Source organism: Amblyomma mixtum, chromosome 2 (genome assembly GCF_055824585.1).
Source record: "Amblyomma mixtum isolate Tamu chromosome 2, ASM5582458v1, whole genome shotgun sequence".
NCBI lineage: Eukaryota > Metazoa > Arthropoda > Arachnida > Ixodida > Ixodidae > Amblyomma > Amblyomma mixtum.
Window position 1 is genome coordinate 12,274,402 of NC_143013.1, and position 19,436 is coordinate 12,293,837.

General features: G+C 43.8%; 1 protein-coding gene across 4 annotated transcripts in view; it reads right to left on the reverse strand.

Moving 5' to 3' along the window:
- Nucleotides 1–244: 244 nt before the first annotated feature.
- LOC149358449 (hepatocyte growth factor receptor-like) overlaps nucleotides 245–19,436 on the reverse strand; it is a 59,171-nt gene continuing 39,979 nt past the window's right edge. For 3 of the 4 annotated variants that reach the window (XM_089570505.1, XM_089570507.1, XM_089570506.1), the window contains exons 10-21: nucleotides 18,933–19,047; nucleotides 17,507–17,776; nucleotides 16,535–16,690; nucleotides 13,483–13,720; nucleotides 12,399–12,434; nucleotides 9,637–9,780; nucleotides 7,957–8,043; nucleotides 5,222–5,406; nucleotides 4,771–4,880; nucleotides 4,518–4,680; nucleotides 4,257–4,393; nucleotides 245–4,140 (exon numbers count right to left, since the gene is read on the reverse strand). In XM_089570505.1, the coding sequence (XP_089426631.1) occupies nucleotides 3,921–4,140; nucleotides 4,257–4,393; nucleotides 4,518–4,680; nucleotides 4,771–4,880; nucleotides 5,222–5,406; nucleotides 7,957–8,043; nucleotides 9,637–9,780; nucleotides 12,399–12,434; nucleotides 13,483–13,720; nucleotides 16,535–16,690; nucleotides 17,507–17,776; nucleotides 18,933–19,047 (1,861 nt within the window). In that variant the 3' untranslated portion in view covers nucleotides 245–3,920. The remainder of the gene's footprint in view (nucleotides 4,141–4,256; nucleotides 4,394–4,517; nucleotides 4,681–4,770; nucleotides 4,881–5,221; nucleotides 5,407–7,956; nucleotides 8,044–9,636; nucleotides 9,781–12,398; nucleotides 12,435–13,482; nucleotides 13,721–16,534; nucleotides 16,691–17,506; nucleotides 17,777–18,932; nucleotides 19,048–19,436) is intronic. The other variant, XM_089570509.1, reaches the window with a different exon arrangement.

A 19,436-nucleotide genomic window follows, 5' to 3' on the forward strand; every position in this document is an offset into this window, starting at 1 on the left:
AGCAATAGGCCGCCGGCGTTTACCGAGAATTCATCGGCATTGGTGTTTTCGTTGTAGACTCCTTTGATTCTGAGGAAAGGAAAGATGCATAACTGGCTCCCTGGGTCACTGGACACCTCAATCACGCTTTGAAGTAGGCATGGTGTTTCAGTTGTTTTGTTTGCATAACATCTGAGACTGATGATACACGCTATATAAGTGTCATGGTTAAAATGAAAACAATCAGACAACTGCAGAACACACGTTTAAGAAAAAAATATAGCGCAAACTTTATTTCACTATGTACAAAAGTGATAATACCGCTGTGGAACGAAGCCAAATACTGCTCCATATTCGATGTGATCCAAAGGCTTAATATCTGCTCATCTTAATGGTGGCCCAAATGCAAATATGAATAAACTGTGAACAAGTATACTGAAGCCAAACATGCAAGTGGTATGCAAACGATAACAAACTATCATCAGAACACTCACTTTCTTCTTTCACACAATTATTATGATGACAAGCAATTATTCCGATGAAGAAGTGACAGTGTTTTTGAAACACTGTGCAACGTGTTGTAGTGAATGACTACATTCAGAATATAAAGATGCTGTCGAAAGGTGACACCAGTGTTTTATTCCAAAGCTGTATTCATGGCTGCAAGGACAGCTCCGCACTAAAGTGGTCACACGATATCAGCAGTTAGAGCTATCTCATCGTATTGACACTACATTCACAAAATCAAAGCAAAATCTTAGTGACACAAAATTTGTTCGTTGTGGCCTACAATATTGCTTTAAGCGTTGGCTGCCAGCCCTGGAAAATCAAAATATAGCTGGCTTCTAGGCAAGCTAAGTAATACACTTCCTACAAGTTTCTTCCACAGCAATTACCGAGCTACAGAATTCTAGCAAGAGTTGTGACAACATAAACCGCCACTTCGGTATAGTGCTTAGAGTCATGGGGCAGTAAAAACAATCCTGAGTTCCCAGAGTTTATCTATCCTTCGACATTATGTTAAACTACATAATAGGTGTAATGCTTTGTGGCCTCTGCTCAGCCCTGAAGAAGAAACCATGTGCAGTGCGACCTGAGTGAACCACCATTCAACTTCTTCTTTATGAGCTTCATTTCTGTAGTTCATGCCCGGTGCTTAGCCGTACCTAATCTTTAACATCATACATACCTTTTTTTTTTTTTGCACTCATGCTGAGTCTAAATTAACCGTTCATACTTTCTACGCTCAACTGTGCTTTCGATGAAATAAAACAAGCATTCCCTTCGGTTGAATAACAGGTCACCTCAAAACCATAGCAGTGACTTAACATTAAGCAATGCTTCACTGCCAGTGTACGTAAAAAACCATGAAGTGTCTCCTGCAGCCGTTCAGAGAAAAAAACGTCTTTTTTAGGAAAACAACTGCAGCTCCATCACGAAGCATTTGTTGCAGACTTTGGAACAGCCATCGGCAAACCGCTTGCTTACGTGCATACGAATTGAGTCACATTTCATGAACACAGAGAAAGAACACAACGACGGTAAAAATCGGGCAGCTATCATTCAACTCATGATATAAGCAAGTATGCGACAGGCAAAGTTCACTGACTGCAGCCGGCATTAAGCAAATCTAAAGTGCAGAAATAAGTAGCTAATATATGCTTGTCTCAGTTCTTTACCTTGGCCGAATGCAAGGAGAATTCATTCAGCTAGGTGATATCAACAGCATTTTTGTATTGCAGGAAGACGCGTGAGAAAAGCTTGATTGCAGAGAGAAGATGTAATCCCTTGAGCTCGCAAGTGAGTGATGTATATATCCCAGTAACATGAAAAGATGTGTGCTAAACCTGTACAAATAGCAAGTTTTCTTTTCATGGCGCTGACTAGGACTTCCCAAAAGACTTCAGCAGAAAAACAGGATATAGTTTTCAGTTCTGAAATCTACCACGCAGTCTACTTCTGCTGAAAAGTGTTATCTTTTCTCCAATTTTTGAAACCATAACACACTTCCGCATCTCACAAAATGGCTTCACATAAACATCGCAAAAGTATATCCCTAAATTCGGCGTACTTTCCAAAATTGTTAAGCTAGCTAAGATATCAGCTCATCCTCAAAGATACAATTCATTTCAAAACCTAATTACAGAATGGATACTTGCAGCACCGATAACAGTGAGCCCCATCTGGAATAGCAAATGTTTTGACACAGCAAACCAATGCATATGCTCGTATAAAGCCGTAACTTTACACTTCCTGTGAAGGTAAACGCACAAGTGAAAAAGGCACTGCAGTCGATAAAAAAAAATATCCGAGAAGCGCGTATGAACGCTACAAATGAGCAAAATTTTCAGTTACATTTATACCAGGTCATAAGGTGGGCTTCATGCGTAAGTACAAAAAGACTGCTCAAAAATAAGGGAATAGTACCGCTCAAGAAAATTGCTTACGAAGGTACTCTCACCAAACATGTTCGTCTTCACGAGTCCATGGGATTGTACTCCCCAAGCTGCATAGCGCAGCATTAACAAGGTACGAAATGCATTATCCAAAGCATGCCAATCTTTGGCACACGAAATAATGTCATCATAACGCTTTAGCATCGCTTGACCCATGCGCCCTTTCTCACATAACTTCTGAATGATGGCCGATTAAATTATGTAGCATCATTCTATCAATGAAACGCCCCAAGAATGGCACGTGCCCGGTCGTAACACCGTGGCGACAAACGGTTTCCACGCAGGCTAAGCGACCAGTTACACAAGCTTGCGACCCTTAAAACCCACTGTCAAACTTCATGATCACGTGTGACACCATAACTGACCCGTTCCGTGGGATTTAAGCATCCTATTCAATTGTCCGCTCTTTACACAGAGCTGGCTGGACGTACTCTCTAGACTGGTAAACTTTGTGTGGGGCCATAACCACATGCCACCGGTTGCGTTATGGTCCCAGCAAGCTATGATGACACAGAGCGAGTTCTTCATGAGACGGCAACGCTAGTTACGAAAAACCAGCGAGAGTACTTAATGAGGTTGGCTGAACACAGGTCACAGTGCCCTACAAAATGATAAATGTTCAAACGACATGGCGCCTAGCTCCTGCCAGCCATGGTGACTGTGACCATGGTCCGAGTCCCTTAGTAAGGCAACAGCTATCTCATGAAATCATGACCACCGCCAGCTAAAGAATAATAAAAAAAGTTATCTGTACTGCATACCCTTGCCTATTCTATCATGCCCATGCTTTTTCCATGACAACAATAGCCGTACACCTGAGGTTGTGTTTTAAACAAGTAGCTCGCACGTATATAACCCAAATGGGTTTAGATCAGCGGCAGTTTTGGCCCCAAAATGACATTTCCACATATGACACTCCCTGTATCCTTCCCTCACGTGCTAACGATTCTCTTTTCGTTTCCAAACACCGCCATAAGAGTTCATTTTCTGACAGCAACGCCTTAAGTAGTAACATGGGACACCTTGGTGAAGGAAAAAAAAGGAAATATGGAATGTTGCTTTCGAGTGTAGCAAAATCATTTCTAGGTGATTTTATCGGTCATGGGGTGCCTACAACAATGCACATGATGCACCGATGGCATGCACCACTGCACAGTTCACTGCCATAAAACACGTTTGTGTTCCGTGAAAGGCAAATCACTCTTGAGGAGCTCACTCCATGCGCTGATCATGCAGTATTTGTCACGAAGATAAGACACGCACACCTTTGTAGTTCACGACAGGCTCCACAAATGCAGTCTTCAGTTCAGGATTGGCGCCCACCGCTTGAGTTTGAACAGTAGGTGCCTTAAGTGATCGCGCACACGGCCCAGTCTCATCATCATGGCCTTGTCGACAACTTCGCTGCTTTCAACACCGAAGTCAGTTATTAGGAACTGATGCACAGAGCTGTACGGCAAAGCACTGAAGTCAGACTGGTCTTGTCTATGACGTGCCTTCAGGAACAAACTGCTCCATGGATGGTCCGGCGCCGTCGGCGTAGCCAGATCGAGGGCAGTTGACATAGGTAACGTTCAAGCCAACCCTCTCATTTCTCCTCTTCTTCTCGAGACTGGTGATCACATTTGACACATCTGTCACAAGCATAGCGAACGACGGCCGCCTCTTGGGATCGTCCTGCCAACACTGGAGCATGATATCGTACCTACAATACAATGAAGAAACGAAGCTATGTAAGACAGAACTAGGCAATCTTGTTTTTATATAAACATTCCTCCCTCGCGGGAAGCACTCAGGGACACAACAATGAAGCGGGCTTACAGTTCGTCTGGGCAGTAACTTGGTTGCTGCATCCGGCGTCCCTGCTTAAGGAAGTTGACAATGTCCCAGTTGTCCACCTCTGGGTATGGAGTCACACCACGCGTCATCAGCTCCCACAAAAGTACCCCGTAAGACCACTGCATGAAAGAAATGCACAAGCCAGCTGTAACCACGTTAAGATTACTTTTAAACAGCGTCACTTCAGCCTTTGCTGCTGACTAGTAAGGATTCGCATTAGGTTGCGCCGGAAAGCACGCTCACCACATCCGTCTTGTGATTGTAGATGCCCTTCTCCAAACTTTCCGGTGCCATCCACTTGACTGGAAGCTTCGTCTTCTTGTTGTCGCCACTATAGTAATCTTTCTCGTATACATCCCGTGAAAGGCCAAAATCTGCCACGCGTACAATGAAATCTTCACTCAACCTGCAATGTTAGTCAGGGTCACATGAGTAAGCAGCTACAAATGTGGTGTTGTTTTAACAGCAACAAACAGCAAGAAGATACACCACTTACATGCAGTTTCGAGCTGCGAGATCCCTGTGCACAAACTTTGTGTCAGCCAAGTACTTCATGCCTTCAGCCACGTGGATACCAAACGTTATCAAGTCTTTCACAGTGGGGCTCTGCAAAATAACAAAGATCCATGTAAGAGAGCAAGCACATGTAGCCTGCGAATCATCAAGAGCTTGAACAGACAGGCCTATAGTCACTGCCAGCGTTTATTGTAATGCGCCGTTGATAACACCCGCATTGGTTTGAAAAGAACACAGTGTACTGTTAAAAAAAAAGAAACATTATTTCTAAATGTGGATTACGCTAAACTTTCCACATGACATTAGAGTGTATAAAGAGATATTCAACGTGACTTTGAAAGAAAAATCAGAAAGAAAAGGCAGAAAATGTCCTCTAGTAAAATGTGTTTGCGATTCATTCTACTGGCCATTAGTACTGTCAAAAGTCTTACGTTTCTTTCATCTCGGATGTAGGAAAGGAGGTCCCCATATTTCATGTACGGTATGATGACCATCAGGCCACCTCCTTCATCGATGCTCAGCCCAATCAGCGGGAGCACGTTCATGTGGTGGAAGTCCTTCATGATGAGTGCCTCCTCGAGGAACGCCTCGCCGTCAGCTTCGCCCCCTCGAGAGTCTGCGGCGCAGTCACAAGGAACAAACAGTATTTTGTCGCAATGGCAGGGAAGATGCAAAGGCAGCACAGCGCATACCACAACGGGCAATTCATAAGCAACAAAAGTGAGTGAAATGTGCACACACAGAACCCGTGCCCGTGAAGAACAAGATGCCCGTCTGCATGAATCGCTACACAAGCGTTTCGGTGGCAGGGTCCATTGGCTGAAACTTTTCTTCCTCTGCACGTGTTTTCACGCTCAGACATTGAACAAAACCTGAACATTACACTAAACAGCCTGAAAGATAACAGCAAGTGCTCCGTGAAGAGTCACTGTTCAAGTAGGCCGGTCTTCATCGGTCAGACTCAGATAGAAATTATACCGTATAAACGCGTGTAAGGGCCGCACCCGTGTATGGGCCGCACCCCGTTTTCCCGAAGGCAATGTTTAAAAAAAAATAAATCCGTGTAAGGGCCGCACCCGAACTTTCCATGACCCAGGCGGGAATAGCCTTCTAAATGCACGCGCCGTGGCCTCCGCGATCGGCTCCGGCTGCGAACAACGGTGCGCTCGATCGCGGAGGCCAAGCACGCGCACAAGAGCTTCCAAAAACCGTCCATGGATGGCGCCCGAGGCCGCAGCCATCATCATCGTCTGTGATGCATCAAGTAGTCCCCTACTTTGTACATTCACCGTGTTAGCCTCCAGCTGCCTTATTTCAGACTATACTACGTTCTACAGGTGTATTTATTTATTGATTTATTTATTTTAGTGCCTCACCCCAAACAAGAGGCATTACATAAGGGATGGGTTGTACAGAAATATCAACAAAAAACAAACATATTCTGTACAGTGCCAACATCAAGGTTCAAAATACAAATGAAACAGGCAAACAGCTCAGAAAAACAAAATGCTCAAATGCTTTCGAATACAAAAGAAGAAACAAGAGAATAATAAAAGACAGGAAGAAGTGCTGAACGGTAGGTAAGAATTCAATAATGGATCAGAGAACAGTAAAAACCGCAAAGCAAAACAAAGTGCAATAGGTCAACGTTAGAGAGGAAAGGTACACGGAAACCTAGAATGTGTCTAATGATTAGAGCTTATCTTTGAGTACAAGCATGTCTTCTATTATTACAGCGGCATTGGGAAGGCCGTTCCAATCTTTTGCTGTTTGGATGAAGAAAGACTGCGCAAATCTTTGTGTTTTTGGGTAGGGCTATGACACGTGTTGACTGTTTTTGTCACGAGCTGAAGACAGGGAGTGTTTTGTGACTTAGATACTTAACGGCAATGAATAGTAGAAATGATGAAAAAGGGCTAAACTGTCTAGTTTTTGATGGTGCTTTAATAATGGGAAGCTGGATCGGTTCTTCAGATCGGTCACTCTTTTGTAGGATGAATAATCGGAATGAACAAATCTAATGGCGTGATTTTGATAGTTTCTATGCTCTGAGAAAGGTATTTCTCATGTGGGCTCCAAATGGGCGCTGCATATTCTAATTTTGGGCACATTAATGTGGTGAACGTTAGTAATTTTACATGTGCTGGGGCAAACTTCATTGAGCGTTGAAGATAGGCAAGGAATTGGCTAGATGCTGCAGTGATGTGGTTGATGTAAGCTGACTACGCAAGATCGTCAGACAGGTGTAATCCAAGATATTTGTATGCTTTAGTAGCATGTAAACAAGAACAGCAGATAAAGTAGCTATGTGGTATTAAGTTGGAGCGTCTATGGAAATGCATGGCCTTACACTTAGCAATATTTAAAGACATTTACCATTTTTCACACCAGTTTCCTACTGCTAGCAAGTCACGTTGTAAGCTAATACTGTCTTACAACAGTATTAGTTATACAACAGGTTGGTAGTTATACGAGTGCAACTCGTATGTGACTGTCGAGGTATCGTGGTCCTGCCGTGCCCTCACAGTTACTTTTGCGCTTCATGACTGGCACTATCATTCAATTTGAAATATTGTGAGATAAATATATCTGTTTCGTTTGTGTGTTTTATGGGGGTCCAACGTCCCAAAGCGACTCAAACTTTAAGGGATGCTGTAACAAAGGGCTCCGGAAATTTCGACCGCCTGGGGTTCTTTAACATGCACTGAGATCGCACAGTACGCGGGCCGCAAGAAATTTTCCTCAATCGAAATTCGACCGCCGCGTAAATATACATATATGAATTATATAAGTAAATGGTTACGTGAGCAGTATTCATATATAAATCATAAATAGATATGAATTACATATGAATATTGTTCACGTAACCATTGACATTCAAAGCATGAGTTATGGTATAACATCTTATCGTTCACCATTGATTTCTGAACAACAAAGTTCACAAAAATTGTTCTACAAATAGAGTGCAATTAAAAAATTGTTGTTTCTATTTTTTTTGGTATACAAAAGTCCGTCCACCCCCCCCAAGCCAATCGCTGGGACCGCCACTGCTTCCACGCGTAGTGCCGTATCTATGACATACTTGGCTTGCTGATCATTATGTTGATGAGAGAGAAACAGACAAGAGAGTAAGAAAGATTTCACAAAAGAAGGAGCTTATACTCACTGTTATGCAGTGTTTTCACGGCCACTTGCTGGACTTCACCCTTGCCTTCCAGCTCCAAGGTGCCCCGGTAGACGCAACCAAAGTGTCCTGGAAATTAAGTAAGACATGCCACTCACAGTTAAGTTTCTTGCACGCTCGAAGGGCAGCTGAACCTTCTTCCTTTTTTTTTTTTTCAGAATTCCACAATATTCAAGAGTTCAAATCTATAAAGCATGTAGGTGAAGAAAGCTCTGGCTTCTCCTCACAGCGTCTAAGAAGAACGGAGAAGCACCGTGATGACGTCAAGGACGATGAGATTTCAAATTTCCGCTGCTTTCGCCCACAACCTGCCGTGCGTTGTCAGAAGTCACCAAACAACACTCCTCTGGCTTTGCCTTCGGTGGTGTTGGTATCCTTCCTTGAAAGCAAGTGCTTCGGCGTTGAAGATGTACCGCCGCATAGCTGGCATCACATATTAAACTGCAAAACATCTCCAATCAAAACTTTTTCAATTCACAAATACCAGCGTTGGTTTTTGGTTGGAGATGTCTCGAAGTTTACTATGAGTTATCAAACCCAACCAGACAGGCAATTCTGTCGGAATGTATAGCATGACGTCATCCCGTGCCCCAACGCTGCACTGTGCATTGTGGAGAAGCCTGAAAGCCATAGCGTTTTTAATCAGCGAATACGGTACCATTTCAAATGCATGCTTTACCTGTAAGATTCACAGATTCACTTATTCTCTTTTTCTTTCTTTTTCGCTTATCTGTACCTCTTTTACTAAGTATGAAAGAGCCTAAAAGCAGACTTGATAAGCGCACATTCCTCCGTCCCTACCACTCGCTTTTTCTCCCTCTTGCCAGACTGCCAGTTTGGAAACTGGCAGTTCTCGGCGGCGAACATTTAAATTGAAGCTGGCTAACTACATAGTACCTCCCTGTTCCCAAAAGTGCATTTAAAACCATTAATTGCTATCAGAGGACACAAATACCAGCATAGTTTAACAGAGCAGCAGTGTAATGACATTGCTAGTTTCCGAGTGAAATTTAGATTAGCATATAGAAGACAAATAGTAGTTTACAAAGAAAACGTGCCCTTTGTCAGCAAACTTTTACTTACAACTGCGTTCAGTGATTGTGCCCACAACCTTTGAGTATTAGTGACTAGGACTTACTCAGATACCTCTTACAAAAATTTCTTTAGACAGTCTAGATTGTCCATAAGTTTTTGTCTATAAAGTCTCACAAATCCATAAAGTATCACAAAACAATACACAAATCTCAAACTGTCTCTAGGCGATACAAACTCCATAGACAGTCTATCGACGCTCTATAGATTCATGGCCATATACATTTAGTAGACTTTTGTCTGTAGACCATCTATTGACAATGAATAGACAAAAGGAAATATACATAGACAGTCTATAGACACTCTATAGATTCACGGCTATACACATTTAGTAGACTTTTGTCTGTAGACCATCTATTGACTATGAATAGACAAAAGGATATAGTATATATAGGAAGGCAACAAAGTCTGTAAGAAGTCTATAGACAGTCTATTGACCATTTTGATAAGGAACGACACTATACTGTGCCAGCGGCTGTACAGCGTGGCCACAAAACAGTGCACTGCTTCGTGCAATGTTTTGAGTCGTCATGCAATTTGATCATGTCCTGAGCTATCAAAGTCACTTACCTTGGCCGATAACAGGGCCCAGGATAAGCAACTCTCTCTTGAAGAGCAGCTTTTCTGCTTCAAGCATAGCCTTGGTCTCTTCATCCAGCTGAAAGGGAGTCATGAGAGCCTGACGCGCGTCAGCTTCGCTTCCTGCTACGTAGCCTGTAGGGAAGGCAAAAGGAAAAACACGGCGATGGCACTGCCCTTCAACCACTTCACTCATAATACGAAGACAAGACACTTCCTCGCGTTGCCCGGAAGAAATAAAAACCAAAGAGACAGGGTGCGTCATGCAGGCGGGTGCTGAGGAGAGTAGTAAGTCAGCTAAATGCCAGTCGTCGGTGAAGCGGGGCCAAATGCGTAAAAAGTACACGGTAAGCAGTAAGTCTTTGTCTAAAGTCTCGCACAATGGCTCACAACACAGTAGGCGAGTAACTGTCATGACCCATCTCTTGCTATGACTATAAAAGCTATAAACTGCCTTTGCAACCAAAGCTTTTAAGAAATGCTCGCGCCGTTGTAGCTGACCATCTACGTTCAAATTCCTACGCGTCTTGGAGCCGATTCCAGATAGCACTGATCGCCCTCACAAATGTGAACACAGCATGTTCCCTGATAGACCTAAGGGCATGAGAGCATCTTCAAAGTGTATCCTTTGCGATGCCAAATTCTGCACGCTTCCAGAGGCAATGTTGTTACTAGAGCGATCTGCCATTCCATTCGTCGTTTAGTCCACTTGCCTATTTAACGCACCCTCTAGACCACGGAGTTCGACCGCTTTTCTACGGCTAGGGTGTTTGTTTCGACGGAGGCGCATCAGTGAAGTTGTAGTTAGTGCTTGGCAGCTCGGTTGATAAGCAAAGTAGTTCTTTCTCTCACCGGCGCCACGTGAAAAATTATAGCTATACGTAGAACCAGTATTCTGTATCGTAACTCCATCGTCCATGACAAGCAATCTCCCGCTACTGGCAAAAGAAGTTTCACTGGAAACATATTTCAGTACCGGGAGAGAATGATTTAACAGCGAATCGCAGAGAAAGAAATTGAACTTGCCTGCTTTCAGGTTCGTATTATAAAGGAAAGGCATGACAAAGCTAAAAGGATCAAATATCCCGCTCTCAGTTCCAGCTCTCTGGGAAACATGATATTAAGTAGGTCTATGCATAAGCCTCATAAGCTACCTCAGCAGTAGTTCTTCTTGATAATATTACATCAAGAAATTTTGGGTGCAACAAGTACTCTCGGTGCCAAAAGTTCATGGCAGGCAATACCTTTTCAAGCTTTAGTAAGAAGCTTGAAATGAACAGGCCAACCCTGTAATCGCACGCACAACCAGTGCACAGTACTCCTCCATAGCAGGCTGCATACCTAAGCTGCACAGCAATTTAGGCCCATCGTTTGACCAGCGATCCCGCACGCATTTAGTAAGCTTTTGGAACTGACAGTACAATATGTTGCTAGTCCTTGTAATTATCACAGCTAACCCTTACAAACATACTTTGATGCATCTGTAAGGAGAAAGAAAGCACTGTTAGTAGGTTAGTTGATCTGGAATAACGCACCACCAACTAAACCAAAACTCCGGTCGTTTGATGCTCGGGGAGAGCCCTTAAAGTGAAATCAAGGCATATTCCAAAACAGTTCTCTTAATTTTAAACATCGTTGACAAGCAGCAGGCCTTTCACACAAAAATATCACGCTGACATGAATGTTTGCAGCCTATTTTACATACAATGTTTGACACCACCACCAACGCCGGCAAAAGAGAAAGTACAATTCCTCTACGTCAGTGTTATACTGACACACTAAATGCGGAGCCCGCTAAGTTCTCGAACACTATTTTTGGCCACCAACTTTAAACTCCACAATTTATCATTCGGCAATTACTCCTCAGTTCTCGTACGTCCGATCCTCCGCGCATGAAAGACGCTAATTTCGTCCTTGTATATCGTGCTGAGGATATGAGAAAAACAAGCCTTCGTCTGCGCACTCAATTTGAGCGTGATAGGCCTGGCGCACTTAAAGGAGTATAGACATCTAATTTTGGTGGCATATTTTCTTCTCTATAACGATGCGGAAGACACTACTATGCATGAATCAACATATGGCATTTGCCTACGACCGCTAAATAATTTACAATCAAATTTTTCTGTCATGCTGTTTCGTTTTCAGTTTCAACAGCCGAATGATGGCTGTGATGTCAAAGGGGTTATAGGTCACATGAGGCACAGAAAAACTGCGATACAATCACTGCTCATCGTTTTAACTCACTACAGTGCTGAAGCCAGCCTTCCTCAAGATCCAGAATGACAACGTATGCAGAAGCACCGATTATATTGCAGTTTTTCATGCCTCACGTGACCTGTAACCTCTCTTTGACGTCACAGCCATCATTCGGCTGTTGGAAGCGAAACTGAAACAGCACAAGAAAGAAATTCGATTAGAAATTATTTAGCGGTCGTAGGAGGACACCACATGGTAATCCGTGCATAACAATGCCCTACGCCTCATTACGAAGAAGAAAACACGCACCCAAAAATTAGGTGTCTATACCCCTTCAGCTGACTTTACCATGCTTGCGTCCGTGATAGTTTAAAATGTGGAACCCTAGGATGACCTCATTTCTGCCCCGCAAGGCAGAAGTGCCAAGCATTCCAACCAGCCTCCGTGTTAGCCATGCACTGATCAGCTCCAGAACTGGCACGAAACCAGAAAGCCTTGAGGGAAGAGGAGAGCCACAGTACACTGCAGGTTTGTGGGCCGGCTTTACCGTTTCTTACCCTGAATTTGCGGCAGACTGGTAGGAGCGGCTTCGCCTGGAAATGCGTACAAAAAGAATATGTGCTCGACCCTGAACAGGCCAATGGCGTGACGCAAAGCGCTGCCGCAACGTCACGCAGATCTGTCACCACTGACATCATCAAAACGCTCAAATTTGCTTTCGTCGTGAAAGAAAGTGAAGCATCGACACAATGCCTACTTTCACGAATTCCACCACCAAATACTGTCGGTTATCAGCGCATTGTTCTACTCATTTTCAAAGCACGTGCCCTCTTCTGCTGCAAATGAAGACTTGCTGAAGTACAAGACAGCGTAGACGTCGCCAGCACTGAGTGAAGTGCTGCAAACTGGAGTACAGCACCCTAGCGTCGAGCTGTTTGTCTCCCCACGCAGTTGCCACCACAACTTGGAGTTTACTTTTTTTGCGTGAAATAGTAAATGGCGTGTCGCACAATCCCTTATTCCCTTCCTAACCTTCTCCCACATTACAATTCCTGTTTTTAGAAACAGCATCTGTCTAGGTTTGTTGCTACCTACTTCAATCGTCTAACACTTCACTCTGATTTGGTTTTATTAAGCTTTTTGTTTCGTTCCATTTTATTATTAAGCAATCACTGCTCAAGATTATTGAGGCAGGATCCTGGTCACTTTTACCTGCAAAGTCAGTTGCAGGGGCTCAGTAATCTTTTTTACTTTGCTGTAGCTGTTGACAGTTTCAGCGAATGCTCCTTAAAAGCAGTTTAGCTTTCCACGACGTATAGCATAAGACTCAACAAGCCCTGGAATGGACTTGCACTGCAATACCAGCACTAAAACATCTCTTTTGTGTCCTGCGTCCGCTCTTTATTCATCTTTTTTTTTTTAACTTCGTTTTTCTAGTGGAGATTTCCTTCATTATCAGCCTTGCTTTTCCCAAGAGGACAGGAGCATAAATTTCTCGTTTTATTCGTACATGCTATGTGCAACATACGGTTATTCATTTTCTGTTCTTTTTGCCGGTGCAATCCATCCTCAGGTTTCACTGAAACTCGCAGAGCAGAGTGCTTATTTCGGAGTGGAAAGCTGCTAAGTATGCATCCTTACTATTGCCTCCTGCACCCCTCGCACCGTCTTCGACGTGGCGATTGTTGAAGTCGACGAAGTATTCCGGCTTCTGCACTTTCTTCGCGTTGCGCTGCCAGTAGAAGAAGAGCCCCACTGCGACAAGCACGACCAGGAACAGCGCTACTATGACGCCCGCGATGACGCCAGAGTTGATGTTCATCTCGTCCGGCACCAGCTTGACGACACCCACAGGGTACTTCCTGTCTGCGTACAAAATCTGCACACGAGAAAGCAAGGTTCAAGAAATGTATGACACTAAACTTTTTACCGAGGTTTCCCCTTCGAACACCTGACCAGAGAGCATGATGTAGAATTCAATTACTAGCAAAAAACTTGGCTTGCCAGCTTACTCCACTGTTTAGAGTTAATCTTCCAACATTCCCAGCATTTCCTGATAATTTTACACACACTGTGTGGATTGCGTGTCCCGTGCCATATCTGTGGCGTGTTGTGTACTACGCTGTCACCTCTTGTGAATTTTATTAGTCTGCGAAAAAGAGTAGCCAGCACCAACATCTACTCATATGCTCATGTAGATAAAAAAAATCACAGGGCTTTTCTTTTCCACAATATAGATTAGGTCTGTTATTCCTTCTAACACACTGCAATCGCCTTCGTCGCAGTAACAGAACGGTAGGCAATATTGCCTAAAAAATGAAAACGAACGTACAACGGAGTAATAATGGAGTAATTACTCATTGTCATCCATCCAAGTGCAGCCATACGTAATTACTGAATAATTAGTCCCTTATTGCAAACCTACTCCACTTTGGGAGACCACCCCAGACATTGGATCAAGCGACAGAGTAAACACTGCTTGCGCAGCATAACTTGACCCTCGGTCATGAATAACATGACCCGAGATAAGGGTGTCATAAGTCAGTACCATCAGTGCACATACACTACCACTATGAAGTGTTTACAGTTTTGTGACGCATAGGTTGACTGCTGTGACAAAGGCAACCTTGCTGAAGACATCTATCCAAATTGAGGTCTGGACTAGTTTGCTGTTCATGCTGAATATCCTACCTGTCTGTTTTGAGCGCTTTGTTCAATATCCCGTTCCTTGCGTTGCTTTTCAGAATGTTAACTGCAGAACTGAGCATAGAAAAAGCGGTTTCGAAGGTCACGAGCAAAATTTTGCAAAAACAAGGACTTTGGATTCACTGCAGCGTCACTCCGACGTTGATCCTGTTTCACAGCAGACTAAAATGGGTGCACCTCGGCATGAAAACAAGAGGCCAATAAGTGCAAAGTCTTCACAATTTTCTGAAACCTAGGAATCCAAGCTGCCACGGTAATCGGAACATCCGCTGGACATCCTTTTGGTACATTACAGATATCGCCGGACGCCCTGATGTCCACTAGGTGTCCAGTGTGCGTCCAAAGGAAGCCTTTAAAGGGTAACTGCACCGCTTTTTAAGAATTCCGTGACATTCACAGATACAAATCTAGGTAGGCTGTAGGTACAGCATGTCATTTCTTTTTTTGCGCTAGCATTACAATTACAAACTGTGACGTATTCGACGATTAACTTTTAGGCTTTTCCTGACAGCACCAGAGAAGTGCGGAGAAGCTCGACGTGATGTTGCAGATGGTAAGATTTCAAATTTCTGCTGCTGTCAATCACACCCTGTAGTGCATGGTTGGATGCTGCCAAACAACGTTCGGCGAGCTTTGCCTTTGATGGTGCTGGTATTCTTTCAAAGAAAAGAACCAGACCATGACTTCATCATCCTAACCCCCCTCCCCCAAACACTTGGCGCTGTGAGACGCGAAGCTTGAAGACCATCACGATATTAATCGGCGATTACGTCATTATTTCAAATGCTAGCCCAAAAGAACTTCGCATGCTTTACCCTCAAGTTAATACATTCAGCACCTTTAAGCTTGTTGAATTCTAAAAACTCTGCAGTTGCCCTTCAAGTATTTCGTGCATGTCCGATGTATGACTGGGGCTGACATTTGGTTCCAGCACCAAGAATAAGGCTCTATGGATTCAGGATTATTTTACACGCTTTAGGGTATATCACTGCCCACATAAAATCTTGAAACAATCAGGCTCACACAGAGGCATTCAAAGGCAATGGGACGTGCACTTCACGCCACTTATCTCAGCATTATACAAACAAAATTTTTTACCCCTTCATTAAAACTGCACCGCAAAAACAACGAGCAAACCACTGTGCTGAAACTTCGTCAGAGATGAAAGAGTGTACAGTGTTTACCATCGAACAGAGTGGACAGGAAAGGTATTTAATGATTTATAATCAAAACCCATATTTTGGTTTTGTGTCCTGGTTATCATCAATGCTACGTTCTTACAAATGTGCTCAAAAAATCATCTACTGGACGCTCAGTCTTCCAGTCAGATATCCTGATCGTAACTATAAAGATGCTTGACATGTCGACCATAGATAAATGTTCCAGATCTTCATTTGCGGTACTTCTTATCCGTAATTAGATGCTGGTGACCAGTGAATTTCCTTTGGACTTAAAACAAGAATGTCGACAGATGCGGGCTTGGACTTCAAGGTGGGCAATAAACAATTACTTTAATTTTAGAAAACAAACACAAATGGCAACGGAAGCATTTCCCACGAATTCATGCAACAGACTTTTTTAATATTTATTTAATTTGAATAGGAGCCCTTTTATAGCCCTTTCCATTAGAGGAGGAGTGTGGGACAGGCAAGATGGCGGGACTATGCGAAGCCTGAATACAAAACGTTTACGGGGGTTTAATGTCCCAAAGCGACTTATGCTATGAGGGACGCCATGGTGAAGGGCTCCAGAAATTTCGAACACCCGGGATTCTTTACCATGCACTGACATTGCCCAGTACAGGGGCCTCTAGAATTTCACCTCCATCGAAATTCAACCGCCGCGACCGGGACCGAACCCGCGTCTTTCGGGTCAGCAGCCGAGTGCCATAACAACTGCCCTTAAGCATATAGTTTATTCATAACTGCATAACAAAACATGCAGCATGAAATAAGTTGCATCCTCTAGATTGTTAGGGTGTACTCACGTCAAGTGAATGGGGCGAGTTTTCGTCCAATGCATCTGTCTTCAGCACGCAGACGATAAGGCTGGAACTGACACTCGTGACATTGCACAGGTTGTCAACACCATCAACTCGGACGGAAACGTGCTCATTGTTCATAAGAACATTAAAGTGGTCCCCCTGAAAAAAAAAAAGACAAAGGGGCTAAGCGTTACGGATGTCTACGACGGCACCACAACAACACCCCACTCTGATTTGCCTGTTTTGATGTCTTGGGCTTGTATACAATGCCTTTGACTACTGCGGAGCCTTTGAGTAGGTTCTGTTACATCCTCATTTGGCACAACTTTGTCAAACATAACTCAGAAGAAAACTTTGGCTGAAAACTGGCTGCAGCGTAATTTTCATTTTCAAACACCTGACGTTTTATTCGTGACACCTTGCCAACCGGTTATACGACAATGCATGGCCTTTGCCCGAATCCTAAATGTCCGTGAAGACACCGAGGAATGTGATGTACAGTCACGCTCAATAAGGAGGAGATGTATATTCCTATTCCAACACATCATTTCTGGTGACACAATCACCAGTTTACTGCATAAATTGACAGCACAGGAGAGAGAAACTATAGTGTCAGTTATGGTAATTTTGCTCAGCCCTCTTGCAAAAGTAAATTGTGGCAGAGCGCTTCTTTTAGGCCTTGGTTAAGCCTTCGCACGACACAGCCAATGGGGCCTCGACACGTTTGCGACCTATATGCGCCCGGAATTCCAGAAGGATGTGTTCCACAGTTTAAATTTAGCCACACTTGTCCCAGTGAAAGCTGGTGACTTGACCCATACATTATCGATAGCTGTTTGCAAAGAGCCAAAAGCCAAATAAAATGAGGCGATAACCAGGAGAAAGGCTTGGCTGCTCATCCGTGCAAATTCTAATATAATGCCATTCGGCATATACTCTCTCAATTCGAGCTGTGTTATGTGCCAGCTCACTCACGGTGATCTGGACAGTGGGCTTGCTGGGACTGACGCCGAATCCTTCTTCAGGAAAGCGGTCAAAGCGCGGCGCGGGCCAGTAGACGAAGTTGAAGTGGCCATCACGGCCGCCGGTGCCCGCCGGCAGATGCAAGCCGTCCATTTCGAACTTGATCTCCACCCGAATCGGAAGTGTGTAGGCCTCGAGCTCCTTGGCACTGATGACTGTCGACTCCGCCAGTGACGCTACGGGACAGTACATCTTCAGACCATTGGGCTCTGGGCGACAGACCTGCAAGACAATTCAGGCCCACTTGAAATTTCAGTAAAAAAAATTAATTTCAATAAATAGAAAAAAAGGATCACAAATTCTCACAAAAATGATCACAAAAAGGATCACAAAGTCTTGAATTTCGTAGTATTTGGTTTGACTCCAGCCTTGTAAAACATATAAAAATAAAGGCACAAAACACACAGGATGGAGTGCAAAATAACTGGTCTCCATTACATCCCAGCCTTTTATGCATGATGTTGAAAATGGGTGAAAGGAGTCGAGCTTAGTAACAAAATAAAAGAACAGAAATGCAGCTTAATTCTGAAAAGTATAGGATGAGATTGGTCCAGACCTTCAAAGACTGAATTTTTTTCAGCAAGAAACTTTTAAATTGGTCGTTTGTGCAGTTAGTTGCCTTCCTTTTCATAAATCATCGGTAATCTTCGATCATTCTTTTTTTGTCGCTGGCTTTTTCCTTTTCCAATTATTATTGTTTTACAAACTCCTCATGCACCCAGAGACGCGGAACTTCCTGGGTTTGTAATCTACTGACCCGCGCACCTTTGTTCACATATTCATTAGAACGCATTAAGCATAAAAAAATGCAGCTTTCGACTTGACCACGTGTATACCGATGAACCAGGTAGCAGTTATCGCTCTGCTTATAACCTGATCGTTCTCCAAGGAGTGCACTCATGCCACGTCCTGGCAGAAGGGAGACGGCAGTGTTCTCTATAAAATGGGCCCATTCACAATGGCTGATGACACTGCCAGCGTTTTAGTCAACCGGAAGCACTTTGAAGGGCTAGGTACACTCAGAATTAGTACAGTCCGATGCGCCCAAACATTTCAACAAGATGTGCACCTTGACCACCCGTGTGGTATATGAGGTACAGGGCCTTTTGCCGCTGTAGCACTAGCGGTGAGTACATTTTTCTTCTTTTGTTTTGAAGCCACAGCTAAATTGTCTCCTCAAGCGCAACCATTTCTGTGAAAGCCGGCTCGCTAAATACAAGTATTTTTCTCACTGCAAACTACAACTCCTCGCCGCAGCGCGTCAACTTCACTCGATGCCCTATAATGCAGTGCACTTCGCAGCCCATGCGCAACATCGTTGTTCATAAATGTAAAAATAAACCGCGATATCCTAGTATAAAGAGTGGTGACTTCTCACCTTCCTGATGTACGCCGTCTCTTTCCGGTGGCTTGGCGAGGTCACCCGAGTCACCATGACGGGCCTAGCAACACTGCTCAGGTTGGTGCCTCTCACTTCTATGGTAGAGTTCCCGCTGCGAAGAATGAATGGCGTTTTATAAGTTTCGAGCACTCCTGGGTATATTCTGGATGTTTACAATATTCCAACACAATGCAAAACGACAGAAAAAAGCTTTGAAGTCTTTAAGCAGACCGTGGAAACCAGATTCGTCACTCCCCCAATCGCTAACGTATCCATACATCCATCAGCACGTCTCTGCATTAAGCACAGCTTAGCAAACAAATCCGCGCTACTCAGCTCGATAAATTAGAAGCAAAGCACACTATCCTGTAGATAACAGCAGAGGCTGCATGCCGTAAGTCTAGTCTGGTTTTGCTTTTGTATTTTTTGTAGCCAAAGCTACACTAGGCTAGCAGAAGCGCATTTCGCGGTGCCTGCCAAAGGCCATTACTGTGCATGCGC